Source organism: Lepidothrix coronata, unplaced genomic scaffold (assembly GCF_001604755.1).
Source record: "Lepidothrix coronata isolate B3197 unplaced genomic scaffold, Lepidothrix_coronata-1.0 Scaffold31, whole genome shotgun sequence".
NCBI lineage: Eukaryota > Metazoa > Chordata > Aves > Passeriformes > Pipridae > Lepidothrix > Lepidothrix coronata.
Genome location: NW_016690211.1, coordinates 621,695 through 648,289, shown reverse-complemented (window position 1 = coordinate 648,289; position 26,595 = coordinate 621,695). Strand labels below are relative to the sequence as shown.

At 40.5% G+C, this 26,595-nt stretch overlaps 1 protein-coding gene across 3 annotated transcripts in view; it reads left to right on the top strand.

Annotated features, from left to right (window-relative positions):
- The first annotated feature begins 10,244 nt into the window (after positions 1-10,244).
- The window catches only part of MTMR12 (myotubularin related protein 12), a 32,520-nt gene continuing 16,169 nt past the window's right edge, over positions 10,245-26,595 (top strand). For 2 of the 3 annotated variants that reach the window (XM_017811207.1, XM_017811205.1), the window contains exons 1-7: positions 10,245-10,363; positions 18,396-18,450; positions 19,349-19,488; positions 21,295-21,367; positions 22,155-22,285; positions 22,937-23,030; positions 25,535-25,658. In XM_017811207.1, coding sequence (XP_017666696.1) covers positions 10,304-10,363; positions 18,396-18,450; positions 19,349-19,488; positions 21,295-21,367; positions 22,155-22,285; positions 22,937-23,030; positions 25,535-25,658 — 677 coding nt within the window. In that variant the 5' untranslated portion in view covers positions 10,245-10,303. Of the gene's footprint in view, positions 10,364-17,303; positions 17,407-18,395; positions 18,451-19,348; positions 19,489-21,294; positions 21,368-22,154; positions 22,286-22,936; positions 23,031-25,534; positions 25,659-26,595 lie in introns of all 3 variants that reach the window. The other variant, XM_017811206.1, reaches the window with a different exon arrangement.

Sequence of the window (26,595 nt, the reverse complement as noted above, 5' to 3'; positions counted from 1 at the left end):
TAAGTTTCCTGTACGTAAAAATCAAAGATTGCAGAGTGGAGTGGGTGGCCAAGAGAAAATGAATGGCTTTTTCTACAGAAAAAGGTTACTTTAACATTAAAAAGGTGACAGAAAGCCTTTTATTTCTACAAGAGAATCACAAACCTTGCTCCTTACATAAGCTCTTTTCTTTCCTTTTCTGCATGCTGCATCGTGCTTGTATTAATAGTGTGCATACTATTAATCAGGAAATTCTGTCCAGAATATGTAAAGCAGCCTTATCACAGGCTTCACTTCTGGCACACATTTACATTTGCCAGTAATTATCCAGTTATGCAAGTTAATGGACAGCATGGGAGAGATGAAGGTGCCTGAATACAGGAGTTTACTGTCATGTTTTACATGCTTTATGTGCTGCTCCAAAAGAGGGTGGGTTTATCAGAGGTTCAGGCCCAGGGCTGCCAGTCCCACATGGATACCTTGTTGTCATAGGATGTCAAGAATGTCATGGCTTAGGTAACTACCCTATATTTACACACATGAGAGAAAAGTGCAGTAAGTTTAAGAATTGGGAGCCAGAGTGGTCCAGAATGTTGCCAATGTAGTCATGCGAAACTGCAGCCCTGGGAAGGTGGGATAACCATGAAGGAAGCATTGTGGTACCAGCAGCAGAGTGTGTTTGTCACAGGAAAGTGTCTGTGATAATTGTCATCCCGATTTCTACCAGTAACTTAAATAGTTTATCTTAATGTGTAAATAGTGGAAAGGGAAAGGGATATAAGTAGCGGAAATGGATTAAAGTAGAATATAATAGAACAGACTCCTTCAGTTGGAAAGGATCTGCAGTCGCTGTCCAGTCCAACTGCTTGACCACTACAGGGCTGACCAAGTTCGAGGATGCTTTTAAGGGCACTATCCAAATACTTTTGAACACTGACAAGCTGGGGAGGCATCGACCCTTTCTCTAGGAAGCCTGTCCCAGTGTTTGACCACCCTCTCAGCAAAGAAATGCTTCCTAATGTCCAGTTTAAATCTCTCCAGGTGTAGCTGTGAACCATTCCTATATGTCCTCTCCCTGGATACCAGGGAGAAGAGCTCAGCATCTCCTCTCCCCTTACCCTCCTCAGGAAGTTGCAGAGGGCAACGAGGTCACACCTCAGCATTCTTTTCTCTGAACTGGACAAACCCAAAGTCCTCAGCTGCTTCTCACAGGAAATCTCTTCCAGCCCTCTCAGCAGCTTTGTTTCCCTCCTCAGGACACATTCCAAACCTTCACATCCTGCTCCACCTGCAGGGCCCAGCACTGCACACGGTGAGGCCGCACAAGGCTGAGCACAGCGGGATCATCCCCTCTCTGGGCCGGGTGGTTGTGCTGTGTTCAAAGTATCCCAGGATGTGTTTTCCCCCTGGGCTGCCAGGGTACACTCTGCTGACCCACACTGAGCTCAGTGCCAGCCGGGCCCCCACATCCCTCTCTGCAGGTGTCCAGCCACTCCTGTGCCTGTCATTACTCCATCCCAGAACGCAGAATCCAGCATTTGGACTTTGTTAAATTTCTTTCCATTAGAAAGGGGGAAAAAACCCAAGAAAAATGATTACAGAAGAACAGAAATAATTAAATGGGTCCAATTGAAGAAATGAGGAAGGCCATTAGAGAGCTACAAATCAAAGCTAAATTAAAAAGGGAGGAAAAAAGATCAAGTAGTACAATAATCAACTCCAAAAATAGTGTGGAAAATTGAAAAGAAAGACTTTATTTCATGTAGAAAGAAGACTAGTGCATGGTTTGCCACCCATGCATCAATTGGAGTGCCCTACAAAAACAACTAAAAAAGAAGTTCCAGATGATTGAGGAAGTTGAGACCAAAATAATTTAGGCCAGCTGAGTTAAGGTTTTAATAAATGTTACATGTCATGTCACTGCAAGTGAGCTGGGGGAAAAGGTGAAGGGAAGTTTGAACAGAAGCGACTGGAATACTGACCTTTCGTGCATCTGTCCTACCTCACATACAGAACTGAACATGTAGTGTCCACGCACTGCTCCCTTACACGTGAATGAAGGGTGTTAAAAAGCGTGTGAAGACACTTCTCCAAACACTTGGAAACCCAAGTGAATGCTTAACAGCCAAAAAAGAAAGTGCACTTTTATGCAGCAAATCAACGGGTCTGTGTTTGTCCCTATGTTCTCCCAGCAGCAGAGAGCGCTGTGTCCTCAGAAGCAGCTCCCACTGGAAAGACAAAGTTCATTCTCACCTTTCTGTGACAAGCAGGTAGGGAAAACTGATCAGTTTCAGCTACTACAGTGTTCCTCTCTATTGCTGAAGAATGCATTTTAAAAGCATTTTAAATAAGTTTTCTTTAAGTTGCCATGGCAGCAAAACCCAAAATAAAATCTCCTGGTGCATTAGAAGAGAGCAGTGGTTACAAACACAATCAGGACTATCTCGTGAATAAATTAGAAATAAATACGGATATAAAGAAATTAAACAATTCAGAGCAGGCAGAAGGGAGAAGAGAGATTCAATTTGTCCAGAGTCACTGGGAAGCTGCAAAGAAGAAATGAGCTATGGAAGTTCTGCAAGGTAAGGATAGATTCCCACTGAGGAAGGTGACCTGAGAAAGGTTATAAAGGAAGACTTGATAAAAGCTTGTCAGAACACTGTATCTGGCAAATCACCGATAACAGGAGGAGAGGGACATTTCAGATGTAATTCTTCTGTGAGGAGGTACTGTGTGGTTTTGCTTTCTTACATACATTTCTTAAGAAGTTTCTTGCGGGCTACTACCAGGGTTGATTTCAGGGCAATATATTCAGGATAAGCATTCCTCATATCTCAGTTGTAAATCATAAATGAGGATTCTGGATCCTGTAATTAATATCCCCAGCATGTTCTCCAGCATATCCAAAGGCATAAGATGTGCCAATTTACAAGCTGTGTGACCTGTTCAGAGCTCCAGTTACAGGAGTAGCCTGGCCTGAAGTGTTTCTGAAGAAGCAGTGATACAAAGAAAACAGACCTGAAAACCAAAGGTTTGGGACAAAGTCCACACAATAAACTTCTGCCAATCTTCTGCTGGCTTATATATTCTCCCTGAGGAAAAGTCCCTCTACAAATTTCACCCACGGATCAGAAAAAAATAGAAGAATTAAAATAACTTATTTCCTTGAAAAAACATTCTGGAGTTCTATAAGGGCAGGTGAGTTTTAGAATTATCAAGAAAGATACTTCCAAATACCCATCTGCATTCAGACATGCCAAAATCCCCTATAGACATCAGCATGAATATGTTTTAATTCTAGCACAAATATGTCTTAATTGTAGAAAGTTTGGTCAAAAAACTTTCCAAAGGCCTGAAGCTGAAAACCACAGCAATTCCAGAGAAAAATATTCTAGCAAATCGAAGACAGTTGCTAACAGGGTAGAATATATGAGTTTATGAGATATCTTTTACAAGATTTGCTGCTTCCATAAAGTTTGCTGCTTCAAAGACTCGTTTGTCTTAGCCAAATAAAGGCTTACCTTGCTTAGACAAAGGCCTTTTTGGAGTCAGGGACAAAAATGGGAAGTTAGAGCCAGCCTCTAGACTTAAGTTTGTGGTTTTAGTTCCCACTAAAGAGTGTGTCGCTTTCCTGAAGGGGTGGGTTTGTGCCTGTTTCTTAAATTGTCTGGGCTGGATTTTTGAGTTGCAGCAGCTATATGGGAGGTGAGGACGACAGCGTGAGCATTTATTTAGCTGGATGGCTTCTCTCTTACCCAGCATCCATGATCAGTGACACACAAGTGCCTTTTCCATTAGGAAATCAAAGCCAAGAGTATGTCGAGGGCCTGGTAGGCAGAGTAAAACAAGCACATTTTTTTACTGCAGTCATGCACTAGATACAATTGTCACACAAGGAAAGAACATGTGAAGCTACCAAAAGCTTCAAGTCTGTATGTGCCCTTCACAAAGAGAAGAGGCTACTGTATAGGCCTTGTATTTCTCCCTAAGGATACTCTGGAACCTGCCTGTCCAGTACCCTGTGACTTGGATGCTGGATGGTTCTCAATAGCTCCTCTTCTCCCACAGTAGAAGTCCTCATGCCCGATAGGAAGAGTCCTGCACAGGAAGAGCTATTTAACTAGATGGACCAGATTCCTAGCTAGCGATGGAGAGCTGAAAATCTTTCCCAAGGACTTTACAACCATATTGCATTTGGAGAAGTTACTTGGGCAGAAAGAATCGGGGCTGCCCGATTCCTTGGCAGATTTTTCTACCGCTCAGCTCAAGGACTGGCATCAAACTGGGAGCTGAATGTTGCTCTTTGGTTTCTTGGGTTCACTCCAAGACAGAAGAGTCAATTCACATCCTTAGATATCATGAGGACCACATAGCTATTTATCATTCTTGTTTTCTAAGAGATCCTTAAGACCTCCCTTTGGTGTGCAGGTTTAGAAGAACCGAGGGTGAGAGGTGATCCCCAATTTAACTTTTCCTGACATCCAGACATGGCATAGGCTTGTCTCCTGATACAGATGGGCTTTGGCTCACTCTTTGGGTACTGTTAAGAGTAAGAAGTCTCCAGCCTGAAGTGATTTGGATTCACAGCTTTTTGAAGAATGAAAGAAAGAGGTTCACTACACAAACAAAGAAGTCTCTGTGTGCCCATGAAAAAGGAATTGTGTTTGCTTTCAAGAGATCAAAAAAAAAATGAGGAACTTTTCTAGCTCTTGTATTCTTGTTTGTGACACCCATGCTTTCCTGGGTGAGTAGAGTTAGTAGTTACTCACTTCCTCTTCTCCCACTTGTAGCTAATAAAAGAAGGTGATTTTGCTATTAGATGTGAGGTGCTGTGTTCATTCAATTTTCACAAGTCTCATAGCAATACTTTGTTTTCCATCCTCAAGTTTAAAACATGTAATTCCAAGCTCTGTCTCAATGACTAAACACGCTGTTCCAGGGTGTGTTCCCAGCAGGTAATGCCTGTGTCTCATTGCATAATTGTTAATTTGGACCTGCACTCTTCTGCATGCATGTTTTGGCACTATATACCCTATATGCTCCAAATGGTAGATGAACCTTCCTGGTCATTGATCAGATGTTCCCATGGCCCCTCTCTATGGCCTTTTACCATCTAGATTATTACTTAACCAAGACTCCAAATTTTAGCTCTGGAAGGCCCCTGTAGAACAAAAATATCCAATAATTAGGGGATGGATACAAAATTGCAATGGTCTGTATTGCTACTGCTGAAGGAATTGCTGTTTGCCGTCTGAGTCATGATGTGGCCATGTGGGACATCCCAGATGGCTTTACTTAAGAAATAAAATGCATCTCTTCAACCACCTTCAGGGAGGAACTGGGCATGTGGCATCCATAGATTGAGACATGGGATGGATTAGGAGTCAGAGCCAGAGTTTTCAGCTGATGAAAGCTAGAATAGGTCTGCTTTCCCTTTACTAGGGGAGATTCACACAAAACCTCCCCAAAGAAATTAGGTTCTCACAACAATGAATAGAAAACGCTACATACAAAATTGAAACACACAATACAGTCAGTAGAGAAAGATCACTGTAACAAAGATGAGAGATAAAGAGTTCATGTAAGACACCATTACACAATCTCTGACCATATACTTTCATATATGAGGATGGAAACAAATGGTTATACTCCACAGCTCCAGTATTACCTTGGAGTTCACCTCGAAGGTGACAGACTGTAATCTGAACCGAGTTTGGAAACTAACTCCCAAAGGACACTGGAAGTACTGACAGATGAAAATGTCAGTGTGAATCCAGTGATAAAAGCGACATCTTAGAGTAGAGCTTTTATTTTTCTTTTTTTTTAGAATTGTCTTAATTTGCATAAAGCTAACATTCATGACTTTTCATAGGAAATTATCTTAACCTGTGTAAAGCAGAGATAGCTATAGACTGATTTGCTGACCTTTTCCCAGGGGATATCACAGTATATTCGTCATTTATGATTTTTTTCTCTGATAGTTCCCAGTGATCTGACTGCCATCTTCATCTTAATTCTCCTATATTTCTTGCATTCTGATTTCAGCCACTTTAATGTGCTTAATATATTAATCCCTAAACTGAGTTACTTAACTGAACAGTAGAGATAGGGAGTATCAGACCCAGCACGCATGGCAGATCTGTTTATACTCAAGGTAAATCCAACACTTTGGGGACACCTCCTCCCTTCTTAGCACACGTGACCATGTGTAATGCTCTGGGAAGTGTCAAGAGTAACTCTGCATGTATGACAGAAATACCTAGGTTTGTACAGTTCTTCTGGTAATGCCCAGACAAGCGTGAAAAAAAGAAAAATCTTCAAATTCTGTCCAGGTAGCTTTTCTGGATAGAAGAGGAGGATTGTGAAACCTTGACAAAGGGTAACTTTGTAAGATTCTCTTTCCAGCTGCTGTGTCAAAATCTTTACCTGTGCCACCACTGGAGATGCACTTACTAAAAGTAGTGTCCACACCTGGACGTAGCCATGATGGGAGGTCAAAGAGGTGCACAGCCACGGAGTCCTGCCAGTGATTCACCCCTCTGGAATGGAAGCTCTGCCCACCTGTGACTTTGCAGGTCTACAGAAGGGCAAAGGCTCCTTCTATTTTCTTCAGCAAGAGGAAATCGGGAGTAGAAATTCAGTAGTCGCACAAGTTTGCTCAACACCCAGAAATGGCTTTAAAAGTTTGTGACACCTGTGCAACCCATACCAAAGCATCCACAACAACACACACTGACCTGCATCCCACCCGAGTGCACCACAGTGCATGCGAGCACACTCTGGACTCCCCAAGGCACCGCAATTTACAAAGTCCCAGGCTCAGAAAAGCTGGAATGCGGCACAAAGCTGTGTTCAGTGATCTTTGCCAGCTGCACTCCAGATACTGCCTCGGATAATGCCTTATCCAGGCTACTCACTCCCCATGGCCAAGGCAATGCTGATGAGGAGGACTGCCACGAAGGAAAATAGGAGACACAACTTGTAGTTGAGAGGATCCCTGAAAAAAAATTGATAGAAAAGCTGCAAGTGGCTCCTTTGTGTCTCCCCTCCGTCAGCTGTTCCCACCCAGCCTGGGCACAGCTGAGAATTCAGCCCAAAGAATTACTCAAAGTAATGGCACGTAAATTTTTTAAACAAAGCAATCTCTGTTCAGGGGAAGAGCAGAGCTAGTCTGGAGTTTCCCTTTTAAAGGTGAATACTGTGATTATGTTTTTAGAGAGTTCAAAGTATCAGGATAAAATAGGGGCAGTAAAATGCTGGATGTTCCTCACCCACCACAGATAAACTAGAACTTGACTTTTGAAAAGTTTTAGTCTTCTACATTTGCATGACTGTCACTGATATAACTGAGAAATGTAAAACTGAACAAAACTAAATTACATAATTTTACACACTTTTTTTTTTTTAATATACTGGAAGTCATTGGCAGAATGAAACAACACTTCCCATTTAGAAGTAACGTGGGAAGACATATCCTGTTAATACACCATCCCAGGAATTTTAATTTGTTGCTAAATTATGTCTTAAAAAGTCTTCACTGGTGAAGAGAATAATCCCAAATGATGCAGGATTCAACTGCGTTATCTCCTCACAGGGAGAAAATTACAGGGGGTAATTTGGAACAACACTACAGAGTAAAAATGTGCAGGGAGGGAGCACATGAAAGTGACAGAAAAGTAAATATATAAATACATAAATGAGAGGCAGTAGATGACTATAGTGTAAAGACAAGGAGGGGAAGTAGGGCACTTCAGAAGACCAGCTTCAGTCTGACCAAGCTGATTTCCCGAGGTGCTCTGAGCACTGGGCACTCTCTTGAGGCTGTTTCTTAACAAAGGCTATATTTGGGTGCCTTCACAAGGAGCCTATTTCCCTCCACTGTCTGCAGGAGGAATCTATGGAGATCAGGTGGCTGGTTTGAAGTTGGCTTTTGTGAGTACTCCCCACAGACTCCAGATTTTAGAAGAGAAAAGGAGAAGACAGAGGCCTTTCTGAGGAAAGGGAAGATCCCCAAAGGCCTCAGGGCTCTGTAATCTGTTGGGTCACTGTGGGTTGCAGCTGGCCCTTTCAGATGCCAGTGTACTTTTCTGAGGTCAGTTAACCTGCATGTGTGTTAGTTTATTTCATTCATTCCAGAAAAGGTGAACACACTGACTGATGAAGGGGATCTGAATCCCACCCTTAAATTCCAGGCAAAAGGCTTCAAATTCCTTCTGCGATTGGTTGAGCCCTGCACATTTGGCAGCCTGGAGAGCAAACCCCAGGAAGGAACACTTCTTGTTCATTACCAGGACACGGATTTTTTGCTGTGGATATTAGCAGTTACATTCCGATTTTTTTGGATGTAGGGCTTTTTTTTTATGAGATGTTGAAGAATGAATTCCCATGTGCTATGTGGGAATTAAAGCTCCTTTTGCACTTCCCATCCAAGTTAAGACTCTGGCCTAGTGTCAAAACATCCTTCCTCTTTGAAATGTGTTATGTCAGTAAGTAGCTGATTTTTGCCTTAGTGTGCTATAAACTTCATGGCATTCTGAGGTATTCATGCTATTCTCACTGTAAATTCAGATACTTTAAAACTTTTTTTTTATAGTGCTGTTCTCTTTCTTTGTGTATTTTAATACACTAGAGAGCACAGAAATGCAGTCCTACATTTCCCCTCTCCCTGGACTTACACCAATTTAATCCCATGGGGTGTACTTTTGACCTATGCAGCTGAGGTCAGCTGCAATGTAAGGAATGACAAGGAAGCAGCTGTGGAGTGAAACAAGAGAGCTCTTCTGCGTGGGATCCCACACCAGAATAACCTTTGTTGTAAAACTACTAATGAAACCTAATCTCTGAATTTTCTTTTTTTTCTGACCATTTTCTTGAAGGTTATTAAATCCAAAGACTTCTTTTTCCTTGAGTTTGAAAATAGGGAAATTGTTTTATTTCTGAATTAAAACAGTCACTCTATTTTATTTTTATAAAGGCTGTCTTACACACGTAATCCTTTTTCTTCCTCTTTTAGTTTTCCTAGGTCTGGGTTTGGAGCAAGGTAAATAAAGAGTATTGCAACAAAAAGGGAGAGAATGATATCAGAAGTACTTATTATTATTATTTAAGTAGCTATTGATATTCACATCTTATGGTCTACCGAAGTTTGTAAAGTATGTTTTATTTGTAAAAATATTTCCATAAACTCTACTCTGTGTGCAAATTGTCGCCTGGGTTACCATTCATCATTTGAATTGCTGTGTTGTCTTGCTGCATTGCCACAGGCCACTTGCAATATTTGCATTGTTCTGTATCCATATAAAAATGGAGCTTTTAAAAGTAACCTAGATACCAGGTAAACCCGGTGTTCGTTTACAGCGTCCAAAGACGACATTCCAGAGAGGCTGTGGTTGTAACACACGAACAGATATTGAGCAGAGGACTTCTTGGGGTCTATTAGCAGTCAGGTTTTAGAGGATTTAGAGGATTATTTCATGGAGAGCTAATTTTATGTCATTTTCCTTGCACTTCTCCTGCCACACCTAAAACTCTACACCTCAGTGCTTTCTGCAGATTTTATTTAATGGTGAATTTTCTTATAAGTTTGCACAGATACAAGACTGGCGTTTTGCAGCTGAGTACAAAACAGTGCAATGGAAGACTAAAACAAAGTGTAGATTGGATATTAGGAAGATATTCTTGACTGTGAGGGTGGTGAGGCACTGGTACAGGTTGCCCACAGAAGCTGTGGATGCCCCATCCCTGGAAATGTTCAAGAGTAAGTCGGATGGTGTTCCGAGCAACCTGGTCTGGTGGAAGGTGTCTCTGCCTATAGCAAGGGGGTTTGGAACGAAATGAGCTTTAGGTCCTTTACAACCCAAACCATTCCGTGATTTTATGACTCTCTGGAAGTGACAACGGGACCGAGGCACAGGCAGGGGCAGGCGCTCCTCTCAGCAACGCAAAAAGGGGTGCGGTTACCCCGAATTCAAAAAGCCAGCGGAGGAGGGACCCCTGTTAGCCCAAGCCGCGTCCAGCAGATCAAAGCAAGAGCCGCCTGCACCTTCCCGGGACATCCCGCGGGAGATGCCCAGGGCCGTGCCCTCCCACCCCCAGGGACGGTGACTGACAGCGGCCGGGCCCAGTGAGGGCTGTGGGCGGGAGGCGGCGGCCCAGAAATGGCCGTCGCGGGGCCGGGCCGGGGCCGGGTTTGGGGCTGTGGGCGGGCATGGGCGGTGTCGACTCCGTGATGCGGATCCTGGCCGCGCCGCGGCGGGCTCGCTCCTTCCGCTGTCTCCCCGCTCGGGACGAGCCCAGGGAAGCGGTGCGGCCGCCGGCCGGGGCCATGTTGGGCGGCGGGGCCAGGGCGGCCAAGCCGTCCTTCGTGTCCTACATCAGCCCGGAGGTGCGGGGGGCGCGGGGGCGGGCGGGGAAGGGCCGCGGGAGGGGCGGCGGGGCCGCGGCGGGGGCCGCGGGGTCCTCCCGCCCCCTCGGCCCCGGCGGGTCCGCGGGGAGCGGAGGATCCTGAGGGAGCGGGGACGGTGCCCGGGGTGCCGCCGGAGACTGCGGGGCTGCGCCTCCCGGGGGCTGCCCCGAAGGTGAGGGGGTGAAAAAAAAGCTGAAAAAATATTAAGAAATATCGCTGGCTGGTCAGAGGAGTTGTTTTTATGAGCGGGGACCAGATGTCGGGCTGTGGCTGCTCGTCCCGTAAGGTGGGACTTTCCGAACCTGTTGTTCTTATTGTCCCTGAACATCACTTCGCGCTGTGCCTCGGTGAACTCCTTGCTCTCAGTTCTGCCGCTGGAAAGCTCTGGATCTCCCTCCGTAACAGCTCTTGGCTGTGTGTATCTTTCTGTGTTCAACCTTCATATTGTTCTTCCCTCTCGTCCTTGCACTTACTTATTGAAACTTGTGTTGGCGGCTTGATCGAAGTGACCTTAGACTCGGTTTACTGAGGTCATCTTGTTACCAGATGGCGTTAGGTCAGTATTATTCTGTATTTCTCCATTCTTATTCCTGGTAAACAGCTGTTTTCTAGTTAAACCAATCCATGAAAATGAGCCATATGTGTTGGGTTTTTTTCCCCACCTCCTAGTTCTTTGTAATGTGTGTCAGACCGGTTCTTCTTAATTGTCTGATTCTAATGAGATCTTCTTAAGGAAGAGATTTTTGTTTATCATGTTGGTTAGTACAGTCTGTCACTGGTAGGACCTTGGTAAGTCCACTGCTTTTATTTTTTACTGGATCTGAAAACAATGCAGTTGTTACAACTAAAGTAGCTGTGCGACTTAAAACTTAGATCCTTAGTTTGTGATAGCAAAACTGGTTCTATATGTTGTTCAGGCCTAGTGACTTGTAGTTTCATTGGTTTGCTTTAAAAGTTTTCTCTTTCTTGTATTTCCAAGAGAAAACGGGTGTAAATGACATGTACAAATATTTCTGGAGTCAGCCACTAAATCCCTGTGTGACGTCACTGTTTCACCTTAGGAAAGTACCTTGTACAAATATACAAAATTCAGTTCTCAGGGAACTGAATTTTGTGAAGGTCACAACTTGACTTGTTGGACTTACTGGATGATATTTCACCACTTAAATGAGTGAGGTGGATGCCTAAAGCTCGCTAGAAAAAAATGGCTGGTCTGGAAAAGTACAAGTCAAATATATATAATGCAAAATAGTAAAATATCAAATAATAAAGAGTACTTTAGCTTGATTTCAACTGCAGTGATGCAGCACCTCAAATATGATCCTGATGGCTGCAGGAAGAATAACAGAAGTATTTAATATTGGAAGATGAAGCTCTTAATGAAATATCCTGATTCACTCGAGCTTGCAGTCATTAACTCTTGACGTATTCCCGCTGCTTTTAGCCCTCTCCTTTTTAGACTTAAATTTAACAATTTCATGGGCTCTTGCAGCAGAAACTTTGTGTTACAGTTGTGACTTCTGCCATAGAATTGGTGTCTCGCTAGCACCTTCAAAAACTCAGTGAAATTGAGGTCTGATGTAAGTAGCAAGTAAAGCAAGTGTCACTCTGCTCTTGTTGACAGCCTATGACTGCCTTAATGGTTACACAGGAAACTGAAGACTTCAGTGGCTTTTTTGAGGATTAAAAAAAAAAAATTAGATATATGTTGAAATCTGTGAGACTATTTGGGTATCTAGAAAAAGCATGTTGATTAAATATCCTAAAGTAAGCAGAAGGGAGCATCTCTCAAGGAACTGTATTCTGTATGCACCCAAGAAAAATAACTTTCTGAACATGAGTTTCCTGTACAAGTTAACTTTCATATAGCTGAGTTTTTAAAATGGATCTAGGCTGATAGAACAGGGGGAAATTCCTAATTCCCTGGGTATGGAACATAGTTTGGTCGGCTGGGAAATTCGATCAAGGTAGTGTTAACTTCCAGGTGCTCAGGGAGGAATATTGGCAACAGGTTTATTCAGCATGATGCTTCCTCTGGCAGGTCCTGTCAAAAGATGGGTACCAGCAGTTCAGGGACTTGATGAGTTTGAGTTTACATCACTGGAGTAGCATTGGAGTTAGTGGTGAACTTCTTGCTGAATTTACAGAGCCTTGCCTTGAATCTCTTTGTGGTTCTAACCTGCAGCAAGATTTCCTGTCAACCATGGTGCAACAGAGAGCGATATGCTAGCGTTATGCTGTAGCCCCCCCTTGCTTGCAGCCTCCAGGTTCTTTGGGCTTGTCCTTGTTTGCTTGGGAAGTTGTTTAAGACCTTAAGCTGCCCCTTCTGGGTTAGGGGAGCCCTACAATAAGGAAATCAACAGCCAGCGCTGAGTTTTGGTTTAGCCCCTCTTATTTATTCCATCTTCAGATACTTGAGGGACACACTAGACAATGTTCTGAAAAGTAAAATTTAAGTTAGCTTTAAGCTGTGCTGTGTGTTTGATTAAGAAAAGAAACAGGAACACTATTCATGTTAATATATGACCACATGGAAGTAAGGAGTGAAAAGAAAATGCTCTTTATTAAAGGAACAGAAGTATTTTCTGCTGTGAAACCCCAGAATGTTTGGAAAAGCAGTGTTTTTGACATCTGACTAAATATAACCTAGTTATGCTCTGCTGTATAAAACCACAGATCAATCAATGGTCTGTTGAGAGTGAGACTGTAGGATGTTGATATTAATGACACACTTCCCCTCAGGACAGACTTGGCTACCCTGCAGGAAGTGGGGTGAATGCTGGGGTATAAAGTCAATGTTTTGACATGTCTGATCATAGACTTGGAATATTTGTCTATGGAGACACAGAAACAAGAACCATTGAACTACTTCATGATTTCTAACTTTTCAAACTTTCAAAACTGGGGGGATTTACAGGGCAAACAAGGTAGATCATATTTTCCTAAAAAAATCTTAATATGGATAAAAAAGTAGATATTAAATTTGATTTCAAGCTTAAAGTTGATTTTTGTGCACATACATTCTTTAGAGTTAAATCCTTCATGTTAATTATTATGGAATGCTATTTCATGTGTTAGCCCTTAAACTTTAAAAGAGGTTGTTCTGCTCCATGCTGCTTGTCCCTGAAATCTGGAGTACACCACAGACTGCTGAGGGTAACTTTCATACCTCTTGTGCTTTGTCTCTCAGATCCTGCACATTTTTTTAGCTCATAACCACCGCAAATACTTTTTGCTTGTAAATCTTGGTACAATATTGTGCGTTCTGTAGTAATCACTCTTAAAATAGCACAATGCTCCTTCAAAGCTGGAATGGTGTCATTAAAGGGTTAGTGGTATATGGAATAGGAGTTATTGAAGAGGACAGCTGGGCTGACATGGGGGAAGCCAGGAGCTGATGTCAGAGGGGATGGACAGGACAATGTAAGGAAAGAGGAAAGGATAAGAGATGAAACGGACATGGAAAACACGCGCTATGATCTAATGGACTGTTGAATAATGGAGTGAAAGGAAGGAAAACAAGCAGTTAGAAATTATTTTCAGCAATGTTATTGAAGTGTGGTAAGTATATTCTCTGGATTGTATGGCATACAACATGGGATTAGGCTTGTGTGACCAATAAAGAAAATACCAAGTACTTAATGTGGTTTGTTTCAGAATACTAAGTATATGCTATGCATTTGCACAGGTATTTCCTTTTTTGCGTGACGTTCTGGTGGAATCGTCAGGCACAAGTTTGATTTATTTTACTCAGGAACGCTGTACGTTGCTTGTTGGAGCACCACAACTAGCTTGCAAGTATTTCAGTGCAGTTTGACTCTTACAACTGATAACTTAACTATACATTTATCTTTCACCCCTCTTTTAGTCTTTTGATGAAGTAAATATGAAAAAAAAGCAGATGTTCATAGCAAACTTCACCATGATGTAGAGCTTCCCCATGCAGAGCTTACTTTTGGAAAACTGTATAAAAACACCAAAGTATCCTGTGTCCTCACAGCTCTACTATTTGCTGTCAGGTTTGAAAAAATGTACTTTTCAGCCAACACTCTTGATACCCTGAAAGTGATAACTGGTTCCTTTACTGTTTGAATCTCAGAAACATGTTTTCTCAGTATGTTTACTAAAAATCTTATTTTTCATTGTTGGAACTACCTCTAGCACAAATGTCCAGCTATAGATGAATGGAGGCATTACTGTGGGTAAGGTGGGTTCAGAGTTTACAGCATACAGTTTGCAGTAGCAGACTGTATGCGTGGTCTCTGCTGGGAGTGATGACCAACATCCAGTGTCAGTAGACTTGTATCTATCTCTCTCTCTATATATATATTGCAATACTGACTGAAAAGCAAATACCCAGATTTTCTAACAAGGTCTGTGTTCTAGCATGCAGGTAGTGTTTTTCTCTCTTTACATATCTCCTGTACACAGTTGTTTACCTCCACATGGAGTTAGAGGAATTGCTCTCAGTTGTAGTGAGGTTGTAGGACAAAAAGCAGGGCTCACTTGGGATTCCTTTCCTGCTCCAGCTGTTAGGACCGTCTTAATGAAGCATAGCTGCTGCTTGACCTTGCTGCCCTGAACTTGATGTTGCCTCACATGTGCCTTCAGCACTTGGGGAAGACCTCCCCAGACACATGTGGGGAATATACACTAGTCCCTTCAAATACATATGTTTTTGGGAGACCTGAATGTAGTCCCTGGGTATTGCAAACTGTGCAGTTGTTGCTCATACTCAGGTAAAAACCAAGATGAGAAGAGGTGAGCCTTTCCTTAAGAAAAACAGTTTCTGTATTGTCTTTTCTCCCGTGTTGAGGCAGAGAATCTGTGAGCAGTGTGGTGTCTCCTTTCCCTAGCACTTCATGTTATTATAGGGCAATCACCTGAAGTTGCTTTGAACTAGCTAGGAGGAGTATGCATTATGAATTAATAAGGTGTCAGCCTTATGTCAGCCTGAAATTGTGCCATGATTTGGTACTCTGCACTGTTACAACTGATAATTAAAGGGCATTGCTGTAATACCTACCACTATTCTAGAGCCTGGAAAAAGGACTGTAGCACAAGGTGAGTGCACTAGTGAGAAGCATCTCTGAGAAAGAAGTTTCTAAAACCCTCAGCAAAGTTCAGGTCTTTGTCTCTATAGTATCTGAAGTTAATTTTCATCATTTGTGTGGTGTCCTATGGGTGTCTGCTTTTAGCTGTGGCTGCTAGTAGGGTTTCCTGTGTTGTATCTTGAGTAAGAAGTGACAAAATGCTGCTTGGGGAATTCAGAACCAGGAAGCTACAGATCTATCTAAATAGATCTATAAGAAGTATCTCTCTACAATCTGCATAGCTTTCTGTGGTCACATATGGAAAGTGCTTGCATGCTTAGCTTAAGCAAATGGTCAAAGGGTGAAGATTCCTGAAGTCCAAATGTGTTAGTAGCTTTTGTGGAAAAGGACAGATTTATTCCTGCTGCTTCCCTTTCTTTTGTTTCTGTGCTCATCTGACCTGTTGATGAGCCAGTTCTGCTAACAATGGGCACTAACTACAAAACCAGATGTAGCACAAGTACATACATCCCAGCTGATCTTATGAACCAAATTACCTCACTATGTATCAGACAAACCCAGGGATAAAAGAACTGGATGGGAGACTATGAACCTGTGACTAATTAAAGGGATGTTGAACAGCATGAATTGTAGTGTCAGCAGGCTCTTAAGTTAGTGGTAGGATCTGTGTTGCCCCAAAACTTAAATACATGTTAAAAAAAAATTTGAAACAGAATGGAGATGGTAGCTAAAGATGTGGTTTCCTGCACAACTTGCACAGACTCACGGTGAGTTAACAACATATCTTCCTAAAGATCTTTGTCTTCTCCCTGAAAAGAGCAAATACAAAATGTATCTACAAAATGTTACTAGAATTTAATGTGTCTTAATACCCTTCCTTGGAAAATGAGTGCCACAGTATGGATTCTTCGGCAACATTCATGGCTTGCAGTCTAACTATCCCTAGTGTTTAATATGTTCATTAAGTCATTATGGGAATATAAATGTTGACTTTCAAATAGAACTGTTCTGTAGGCTTAGCTCTCGAAAGCTGTTGAATGTTACAGGGTTTCTGCCTATAGTAAGCACTTCAGTGAGTGGGGTTTTGTCAACAAAGCAAAACTGGATTTTACATGGTAGTCTCACTGTTTGACTGAGGTCTCTAATCTGCTCTGATGGAATCTAATGAAAATTCTAATTCCTTTTAGAAGATAACCAATTTAACTTGTAACCAACACCCAAAGCACCTGTACAAAATTATTGCCTTGGATACCTGTATAAAATCTTCATTGCATTTTAGCAAATGTGTGTAAGCATAAAGAACTTATTTGAGGTCAATTTTTTTTTCCTCAGGTCTTATCTGCCAACAGTAACATAAAATGGTACTCATGACAATGAGTTAAAACACTGAAGCAGTGTGTATACAGAAACAGTAGTTATTACATGCCTTATGATATCTCCGAAAGTAAAAGTTACTGGAAAAGCTACCTGGTTAATATACTGCTTTACTGTTCTGTGGCAGTGATTATTGGCATGCAGTTTCTGAGCAGTGTTGCATGTAGTTGCACACAAAGAGTGATTGTATAAGGTATGGCTATTAAAGTCACTAGTAAATCCAAAGTTTAGCTTAGGAGTGGTGAGGAGGCAACACTGGAGAAAGAAAAGAGTGTGCATATCTTCTCTGAATGCAGCAGTACTTACATTAAGCTACAGTAATTTTTCTAGCTGACAAGTGTGAACTTTGATTAAAATCTACTGGTACAACGCCCACTCTTAGAAGTCAAAGGTAGCAAACTGTGTTTTGCTTTCTGCATTAGCTGCCAGCTGTAGTTATGGATTTCTTCCTTCACCACCATTTTAATTTTATAACCTTTTTCTCTTTTCAGCCTGTCATGAACATCTCTGCTGTTCTCATGACATGATTTCCTGGTGGCTTTAGCTTTGCTGTACAACTTTCAAACTTTGTTTTGAGTCTTCTGAGTGTTGAGGGCAAGTGTTTATATGAAGGGCAGGGGGGTTTATTTTTGTGCTCTCAGGGGCTTTTGTTTCTCTGTACTTAATCCAGCAAAACTATTATTGCTTGTATCTCCCTTTGATTGCTTGCCTTGATTTGCAGTATCTGACTCTGGATGCTGGTGACAAACTAAAATTAGATTGCTTATTGCTGTGGCCCCAGGGGGGTTTCCAGTTAACTAATAGTTTTCCAGAAAGACTCCAATGCGTGTGAAGTTATTGGACTTGGAGGAGGAAGTTCTGAACTGACTGAGCAGGAAGGGTGTAGCATGTCCTCTAGTTTATTAGTCTTTTGGCTGGAGATTTTAGCCCAACTATCAGTCCCATGAGGCTGGAATAAGTGATACTGAGAACGTTCATTTCATGCAGTTTAGTTCCAAACTAAAGAATATCCTATCACTGGTTTTTACCTCTTGACTCTGAGATCCTGAAGTCCCTTTTACTTTGTGTTAGTACTGTTTAAGTAACCTTTTGTGCTTTGATTGGAATAATACATGTAAGAAAATCAGAAACAGGTAGTGATGGATGAACCTTGGAAAAACTGTGAAGGATGCATTAGAAAAAATAGTCATATGTGGCAAAGCTTATGAATGAATTCTGGGAGATGGTGTTGTAATACTAAGTTTGTGCTTATTCATTCAGATGTGCTGAGAGAACTTAGTGTTTGTAATGCTTTATTTTTGTCTGTTCTTTACACAAATAATGCATTTTTTTGTGTGTGTTCAGAAATGCATGTAACTGTCACTGTGGGTGGCAAACCACTTAATTATTTAGCTAATAGACTACTGACATTTAGTAGAAGGATCACATTGCAAACTTACTCTCCTTTTGTATAGAAGGCGTTTTCCTTAATTTTAATTTGCCTATTTGCTAGAATGTGAGGTGTGTTAGAGGGGGAGTGTAGTTGTTTACAGCATGTGTTGAAGGTGATAATTCAAAGTAATAATTACTCTTTCTGTCTTTAGGAAATACACATAAAGGAGCCCATAGAAAAGGAAGTAAATCCTCGCTTATTACCAGGTAACTGTTGTATGTTACATGTTTTTTTTGTTTGGGAACTGAAGACAAGAACTAGAGGAAACTTACTTTCTAGTTGCTTTGCTTCTACTGCAAGTTACTTAGGCCTTTTGCCTAATTTACTGTTAAGACTTTTTTTTTTTAATTTACAATTATTTCTTTTTAAAAAATGTTTTCCAAGATCAGGAAAGACAAAATATCAGTAAAAGTTTACAATAAACTAGTATTGGTGTATTAAATTTCTTGCACTTTCTAGGAAAGACCAAGAGTTTGTCTGATTTTACCTATTAAAACTTCATTTTCTTAAACTTGAAGTTCAGTTCCTGTGAATTCTAGGACTAGATCTTTGTTGACCATTATTTATGCAAACTTGCATTTGAGAACTTTAAAATAGCCCTGGGACCTGCAAAATAAGGAATGTCCTCAGTCAAAGTTATGAAGAATTAACCATGATGAACTTGAAATAATTAACTCAAATGTTTCAGCATTCTTAGAGTTTAACAGAAAGGAAAATTGGAAGAGTTTAACTTGTTTATTGACCGGATACTCTTTGTTGTCGTTTGTTTTTTTTTTTTTTTCAAGTACACACTGGCAAGGTTGTTCTTTGCAACTCTGTGTGTTGTTCTTCTGCCACTTAGAGTAGGCCATGGCAGAGATACCTCTGGTTACAGAACTCCTAAGCATCTGCAGTTCAGGCTGTCCAGTAGTGTGAATAACCTGGAAGGTTCTCAGTGTGCTGATTCAGGAGCTGCCTCTTAGTGGTTTTGTGTCACAGTGATGAAATATTTTCAGATGAGTTCTGAGAAGCTGTCAGGAAGTTAATGCTGAGTTTAAGATAACAACTGAAACAATTAACTTATAAATGTCAGTTATGTTGCAAGTTGGTGTTTCTTTCGTACAGGTGAACTGCTGCTTTGTGAAGCAAGCACAGTGTACAAGTATATGCAAGAAGATGGATCAAATCGTGGCACCTACGGGAAACTCGTGTGCACGAACTTCAAGATTTCTTTCCTTGACGATGATTCTGCTTCAGATGATAATGTAGGAAAGCAAGTTTTCTAATTATGACCAAACAGGCTCTAAAGCATGTAGTGTTTCTGAATAAATAATCGTATCGGGGTTTTTTTGCATCCCTGTGTAAAGGAAAGATAAGTTTATAAATTGTTCTAATGCATGCAGAGTAACTTTGGTCTGCATCTGCATCCTCAAGCTCTAATGATTATTTTAATGAAAACCAATGCAAGCTTAATGTGGACACTTACCTTAGACGTAGTTTATAGCTTTTGTGAGTTGATGAAGCTTAAGTTAAAAGAATCTATTGTTTTGAAAATTAAATCAACAGTTTGTTTAAACCCGATTTCTGACTCCTTGTCTGGTAGCAGTAGTGGAAGTGTGTCAAACATGGCTCTGGTACTGGATAACATCTGTCTGACTTGACTTGGGCTACATCTGCAGAATTACTTCAGGGCTGTACAAGACTGAATAAGCTAGTACTCAGTGGAAATGCTCCAGATAACTTGTGTGGCTCACTAAGGCTCTGAATTATTCCATTCAAAGTCAGGTGTTACTGAAAAATTTAAAAATCTAGTGCTGTTGAGCTTGCAAAACAGTGAATAAGCTAGAAGCTCCTCAAATCTTAAAAATTATTTCCATCTTGTTTCCTTTGGTTTAGGTGCTCAAATTGAGCTGTGAAAGGGGAATGATAATGCCACACCTTTTTTGATATGCTTAAGCATTGAAACAGTTTGGTCCATTTAGGTGATAAAAGTGACAGGAGGGCCTGGTATGTGGCTCTTGAGTGCAAGATGATCTCAACAGTGAAGAACAGTGAGAATAATATGATCAGCACACATTGATGGTAGTCAGAAGTTTGTTGGGGTAAAATTTCACAAAGTTTAAGCATTAAAACTAAGGCTTCTGTAGCCAAATACAGATTTTTCAGACCTTCTGGAATTAAAACAAATTGTGGAGTTTTTTAGCATAAATTGCAAGTGATGTGGAAGTAGTTGGTAATTAGTGTGGAAAGTTAGTAATGACCATGCTACTTTCTGTTCTACCACTAACTTTAGACCTTGGTTTTATAGTATGCCAAGTCAACTATATTTCTTTTAACAAAAGTTCGGTATTAGCCACCTGATGCAGCGTACTGCAGACCTGGAAGTAACGTGAATAAGGTTAACTCTGTTCACAGCAAAATATAATTTACTGATGTAGTGTATATCAGCCTTTTGGTAATAATATTTTACATAACCATGTTTAATTGTAGCATCACTGAAATGCCATTTTTAACTCTGAACCTGTGGAATGATAAAAGTGGAGGGAACTCCAAATCACTTCAAGTTTGGTGACACAGTAATAATTGGGTTGTGTGTGTCTTCACTTTACCCAGTGATAAATCTGGCTATGATGCTGGAATATTCTTGGGATGCTTGTTCTTTTAAGAGACTTTGTATTTCCTGCCAGGTTCCCATAGCAAGGAAACTTGTCATAAAAGGGCTTGGATTCCATCAAGTTACTGTATTTCCTGTTTACTGGGATGATTCTACTTTGAAAAGTGACTCTCAATAGAAATACATGCTTTGAAGCTATTGGAAAAATAAAATCTCTGTCTACATTTCAAGCATGGCTGAGACTTAAAAAAACTGTGTCTGCAGTTTACAAACTATGTCTGTGTAACCTGCATCTGTCTGTATTTTAATAACTATTTTCAGTGTTCTGCCTTACACAGCTTGTAAGAATAAGAAGTGCTGCTGCTGATATTAATGTACTGAATGCATCCTTTACTTGTGAGAAGGTGCTACTGCTTAGCAGTGTGACTTTTCTAAGAATATTTTTTTTATGTTCTAGGAACCAGAATTTAAGAATAAAATTGTAGGAGAAAATGACATAACCCTGCAATGTGTAGATCAGATCTATGGAGGTAGGTCAGCTTTCTCCTCTGAGGTGTTTTGTAGCTCTCCTTTTACATGTACATTGTTTTTAGAAAACTGATAGATTTGTCACGTTGGAAACTAGGATTGGGTAGTCTAGAACAAGCAGCTGCAGTTATATTTAATGATGAAATGACAGATAAGAATTCTCTCAGAACCCAGTCTGATCCTTCAAGCTTGTCAAATTAATTTTAGTTTATTTGATTGAATTAATTTGATTAATTATCTTGCTGGGACAAACAGAACAATCCCTTCAAAATACAATGATTCAAACCAGAGAATGTACTGTGAAAAGTCTCTTAAGTTTGGTGCACAAAGATCTTCCAGTGTATCAACTATTCCTGTAAATGTGGAGGTATTCACTTCATTTGAACAGTAGCACTGCAGAGCAGTACAAGTACCAAATTACCAAACAATACTTCTTGTTTGCCTAAGGGAACTTTGTTTTATGAAATCCATGATATCTTCAACATATTAAAGGAGATCTAAAACGAGGTCTTGGTTTTAATTTTCAGGTAAATCAAGGAGTGCTTTGCAGCTGGTTTGGTACAAATTTGTTTTCTACCTCGTATGAAATAATTTGAGGGGTTTGAAAGAAAAGGTTGAGTATATTAACACAAGAGTGTGCCTACCTGTGTTGTATGATACTTATTTTCTCTTGCTAAAACTTGGGCTTGAAATAGTTTATTGAGAATTCTGAAGAGTCAGACAGGTACAACTATATCAACAGATGGCAAATATCTTTTTGATATTTACTTGGGCTTTTTAATTTTACAGTTTATGATGAGAAAAAGAAACTTCTAACTGGACAGCTGAGAAAATACCCAGAAAGGTTAATTATCTACTGTAAAGATCTTAGAGTATTTAATTTTTGCCTGAGATACACAAAAGAAGAGGAAGTGAAAAGAGTAAGTATAGTAACTTAATTTGTTTTTCTATTTTTAAGCTTAGTGTTGAGTGTTTGTGAAGATGAGAGAAGGGTAAAATTCAGCATGAGAGATCCCTGAAACTTTAAGTATTTTCTGATAATTTAAAAAAACTTGCTCTGATCACCTCTGAGAAAGACTGATTTCATTGAATGTCATTATGTGTAGCAGTTAAAAGATCAGATGCACTGACTCTTTAAAGAAAACTGGAACTTTAGAGTGCTGCAGGAAATCAGCTTCAGCTCAGGCAAACTTGTAAAGCTGTTCTATTTGTGATGTGTAATTTCATTATATTTTAGACTTCATCCTTTTTCTTATGAAAGCTGTTAGTTTCCTGGTAACTTCAGTTCTTTTGACAGGTTAATCTGAACTCCAAACTAGATGTCTACTAGTTTTATTTGAAAACGAGTAATTCTGGAAGTTGAACATATGTAATACTACTTAGGCCAAGTAGATACAGTGTCTTGCAGACAACAGAGAAAGCTTACTAGAAGTCAGTTTTCAGCTGTTGGGGATAGAATCCATGAGTTTTGTTTAAAACCTGGATGGAGTGGGTGGCAAAAAAAAAAATGACATTTTTAACACTGATAGTCTTGGTGTGTGTTTGGGTGTTAATTTTTGGTCCTCTTCTAGATCGTCAGTGGTATAGTTCATCATAGCCAGACTCCTAAGCTGCTTAAACGTTTGTTTCTGTTCTCTTATGCATCAGCTGCCCCAAACAACACAGGTAAATGTTTTTCTATTTTTTTATCTGTTTGTTGCATAGTTAGTTCCTTAAGCAGTCTGGGATGTTTAGTATTTGAGTGTCTGCTTGGCTTATGACTCTGTCCTGCTGGCAGATAGCCTCAGAAGATTAATTTTTCCCGTGTTAGACTTGTTGTTCAGAGTCTCTGAATTGTCTGCTGTTGGTGTCTGTGTTTTTTGGGTAGTTGCACAGAAATTTTCCAAGCAAGGGTAGCCCCCCTGGATTGAAAACTTACTGTGACCAATATATGCAAATGCTTTTCACGTGGTTCATCTACAAAATACCTTGTGTATTTTATCAATGTGGTTTTTCCTGTACTATTGCTGTGAACAAAACTTCCTGCTCTTAATTCTGAAATTACTGCATTTCCAGTGGCATCGTGTCAAAAAGTATTTCCCTTTTTGCTCTCATTTGCAAGCAATATGCTGCTTCCAGGCAACTGCAAAAAAAGCATAGGTTTGCATAGCAGGATTCTGGAAGACATCTGACTTCCTCATGAAGCTGATTTATTACATAATCTTCCCTCTTGATCAAACTGGGCTGACTAATAAAGTAAGCTGCAAAATTCAAGATAAAAAAGTTATCAGTACACTTTTTAGCATTCTGCAGTTCAGACCTCAATAGCCCTGTTTTGAATTAGGAACCTGATTCTCAGTGCACCAGCAACACCTCTTCCTTTCACTGAGGGAAGTTTTGATGTATGCAAGGAATTAATCAGACGGTTAGCAAAATATGTCAAGGAACTTCAGAATCACTGAGATTAGAAGAAACCTCTGGAGCAATGTCCATCTGCCCCCCTTCAGAGTAGGGTTAACTACAGCAACTTACCAGGGTCATGTCCAGTTGGGTTTCACATATATCCATATAGCCTTTCTGGACAGTCTGTTTCATTATTTGACCCTCCTTGTAGTGAAAAATTTTATTGCTACATTTAAATGGAATTTAAATTTAAATGGAATTTCCTGTATTTCAGGTTGTGCATAACTGCCTTTTGTCATGTCACTGAGTCTAGAGTCATCTTCTGTACTCTCCTCCCCTGCTTCCACTCTCAGTCAGATGTTTATACAGGCTGGGAACACTTCTTGCCCCCTCTGTGTCCCTGCTGAGCCTGCTTTTCTGTAGCCTGAATGATCCCAGCTCTGTGTCTCCTCATAGCAGGTGCCTTGAGCCCTTCAGTGAAGACAATGGGCCTTCACTGGGCTTGGCCCAGGAACCCTGTGCCTGTGTTGTGCTGGGGAGCCCAGCACTGGACACAGCCCTTCAGTTATGGAGGCTGAGAACAATGGTCACTTCATTCAGGTGGTAGGCAGTGGATTTCTGATGCAGCCCAAGAACACACTGTCCGCCTTTGCTGCAAGGGCCTGTTGCTGGCTCAGGTAGTTGCTGCGGACTTTACCTGTAACTGGTGTTCAGTTTCAGCTACAAACATCAGAAAGACTGAGCTTTTCCAGGGAGAGACTGAGAAATCTGGGAGAAGCCTAGTCTTTATAGCAACATTGGAGCGCTGTGCCAGAATTCTTTCATGCTTTACTAACTGTTTTCAATAGTAAGTGTCTAGGTCTCATCCTTCATGAAATTGTTACAGGACAAACCAAGTAAACTTTAGAAATTGGTTTTTATGCCTCTTATGGTCTGATACTTTTAAAATTGTAACTTTTCTCTAAGAGCTCATTAATAATGTTCTGTTTCAAGCTGTAAATTTTTCATCAATCTTATCTTCTTACAGTGGAAAGTTTCAAGTTGCCATTATATCTTCATTGGAAGTTCTAGCTCTGTTTGGCATTTCAGTGTTAGCTGATGTTGCAGGATGTTACTTAACTATGATGTGTGCCTAAAACAATTGACATTACTCCATAAATTATATAGTTATTATACAAGATTTGAGGCTGAATCAAGCTGCTGTCATAACTTTTGCTGGGGTGGCTAAATATAACTACAGGAATGGTTCTCAGTTGAAATTATTGAGACTGAATTGGTGTAATCAATTTTCTGCTCTTATCGAGTGCCTGAGATGTTCTATTCAATGCAAAACTCCATCATAAAAGAATGAACTTTAAATGAAATGCAGTATCTGCATTTTTGTAGAAAGGTTTTTGATATGATTGTGAATTCTGCATTTAAACCTATATTATTAGATGCCAGTCCAGCAGCGTTAATATAAAATGTTATTTGCTGCACAATATCCTGGACTTTAAGCTGGATATGAGGACAGCCTCAGCTTTCTGGGAGTTCTGTGAGAACTGATTAGTTTCTGTAGGAGAAACTATTCCTGAAGTTATTAGTCACAGCAGTATTTGACAAAAGGTGTCTTATTAAAGATCAAACAGAGACAGCGTGGTGTCCAAAAGGCATTTTATCTTTGACTTTCTGTACACAAGAGGTCTTGCTTGCTTACCTTAGTGGCAACCAAATCCATTATTTAGGAATGCTTTTGTGTTAAAAGTTCCTAGTAGTCTGCAAAGTTAACATGATCGAATATCTGACAGATGGAAGAAACCAAACTGTGATGTTTGATACACTCGAGGACTGGCGTGATGAGTTGGAGCGGACCAAAGGGAATGTGAAATACAAAACAGTGATCACCAATGAAGGCTACAGAGTGTCTGAGAAGTAAGCTTGCCCTAATGAATAGTGAACTTTGGATTTGCAAAAATCAGTGCTACTTCTGATGCTGAGGATTATACAGTTGTTTAGGGCTCTTTTTAGGATCTGGTTTCCATTTTTATTTGTGGAATACTTAGATTTTTTACCTCAGGAGGTGATCTTACACAACCTCCAGCTCAAGCAGGGTTAATTTCAATAGGAGATCAGACTACTCAGGACCTTGGTCAGTCAAGCTTTGTGCAGGTCAAGGAGCGGAGAATACCACCTTAAAATGGAATAGGAAATATGTAGGTCTGGGACTTACACTGCTATCATACTGGTTAGGTTGACACTTTCTCGCACCTTTACTCTGGTAAAATTTCAAGGTAGATGCACTAGAGATTTTTCACTGATTTAGCTGAGGGGGGCTGGATGGGGAAAGAGTACCTGGTTTAAAGTGTATATGCAAAATGTGCCAGTGGAGGTTAAGTTGTGTTGCCTTTAAGAGAAGGTTAGCTGAGTTTAGCTACCAGATTAGCTGAGCAGCATCTATTGGTGAACCCTTTAGAATGTATACAAACCTTTGTATACTACTGCTGTTTTGTTTAATAGTCAAATCTTGAAAGGCTTCACAGATCTTGGAAATGAATACCAACATTCAAACAAGTCTTACCTATTTATTCTACAACTGTTTTGAGAGACCCTAACCAAGTTTAAGAGTACTTACCTTTGTTGCTTCTCTGGGCCTTGAATATAAATGATGTTGGCTAATGCTGGAAATCCATGATATATTAAATTACATTCTTAGATTAGGATGTGATCTGCTTAAAAGGCCTGGAAACAGGAGTAGTTATCTAATACTGCAAGGGTATCTTTTGAAACAACAAAGCATGAGAAAACCAAGGTGGTCTTTACAATCAGTCTTAGAGGTTACAGTTAAATGTAGTATTTAATTGCAACCTTG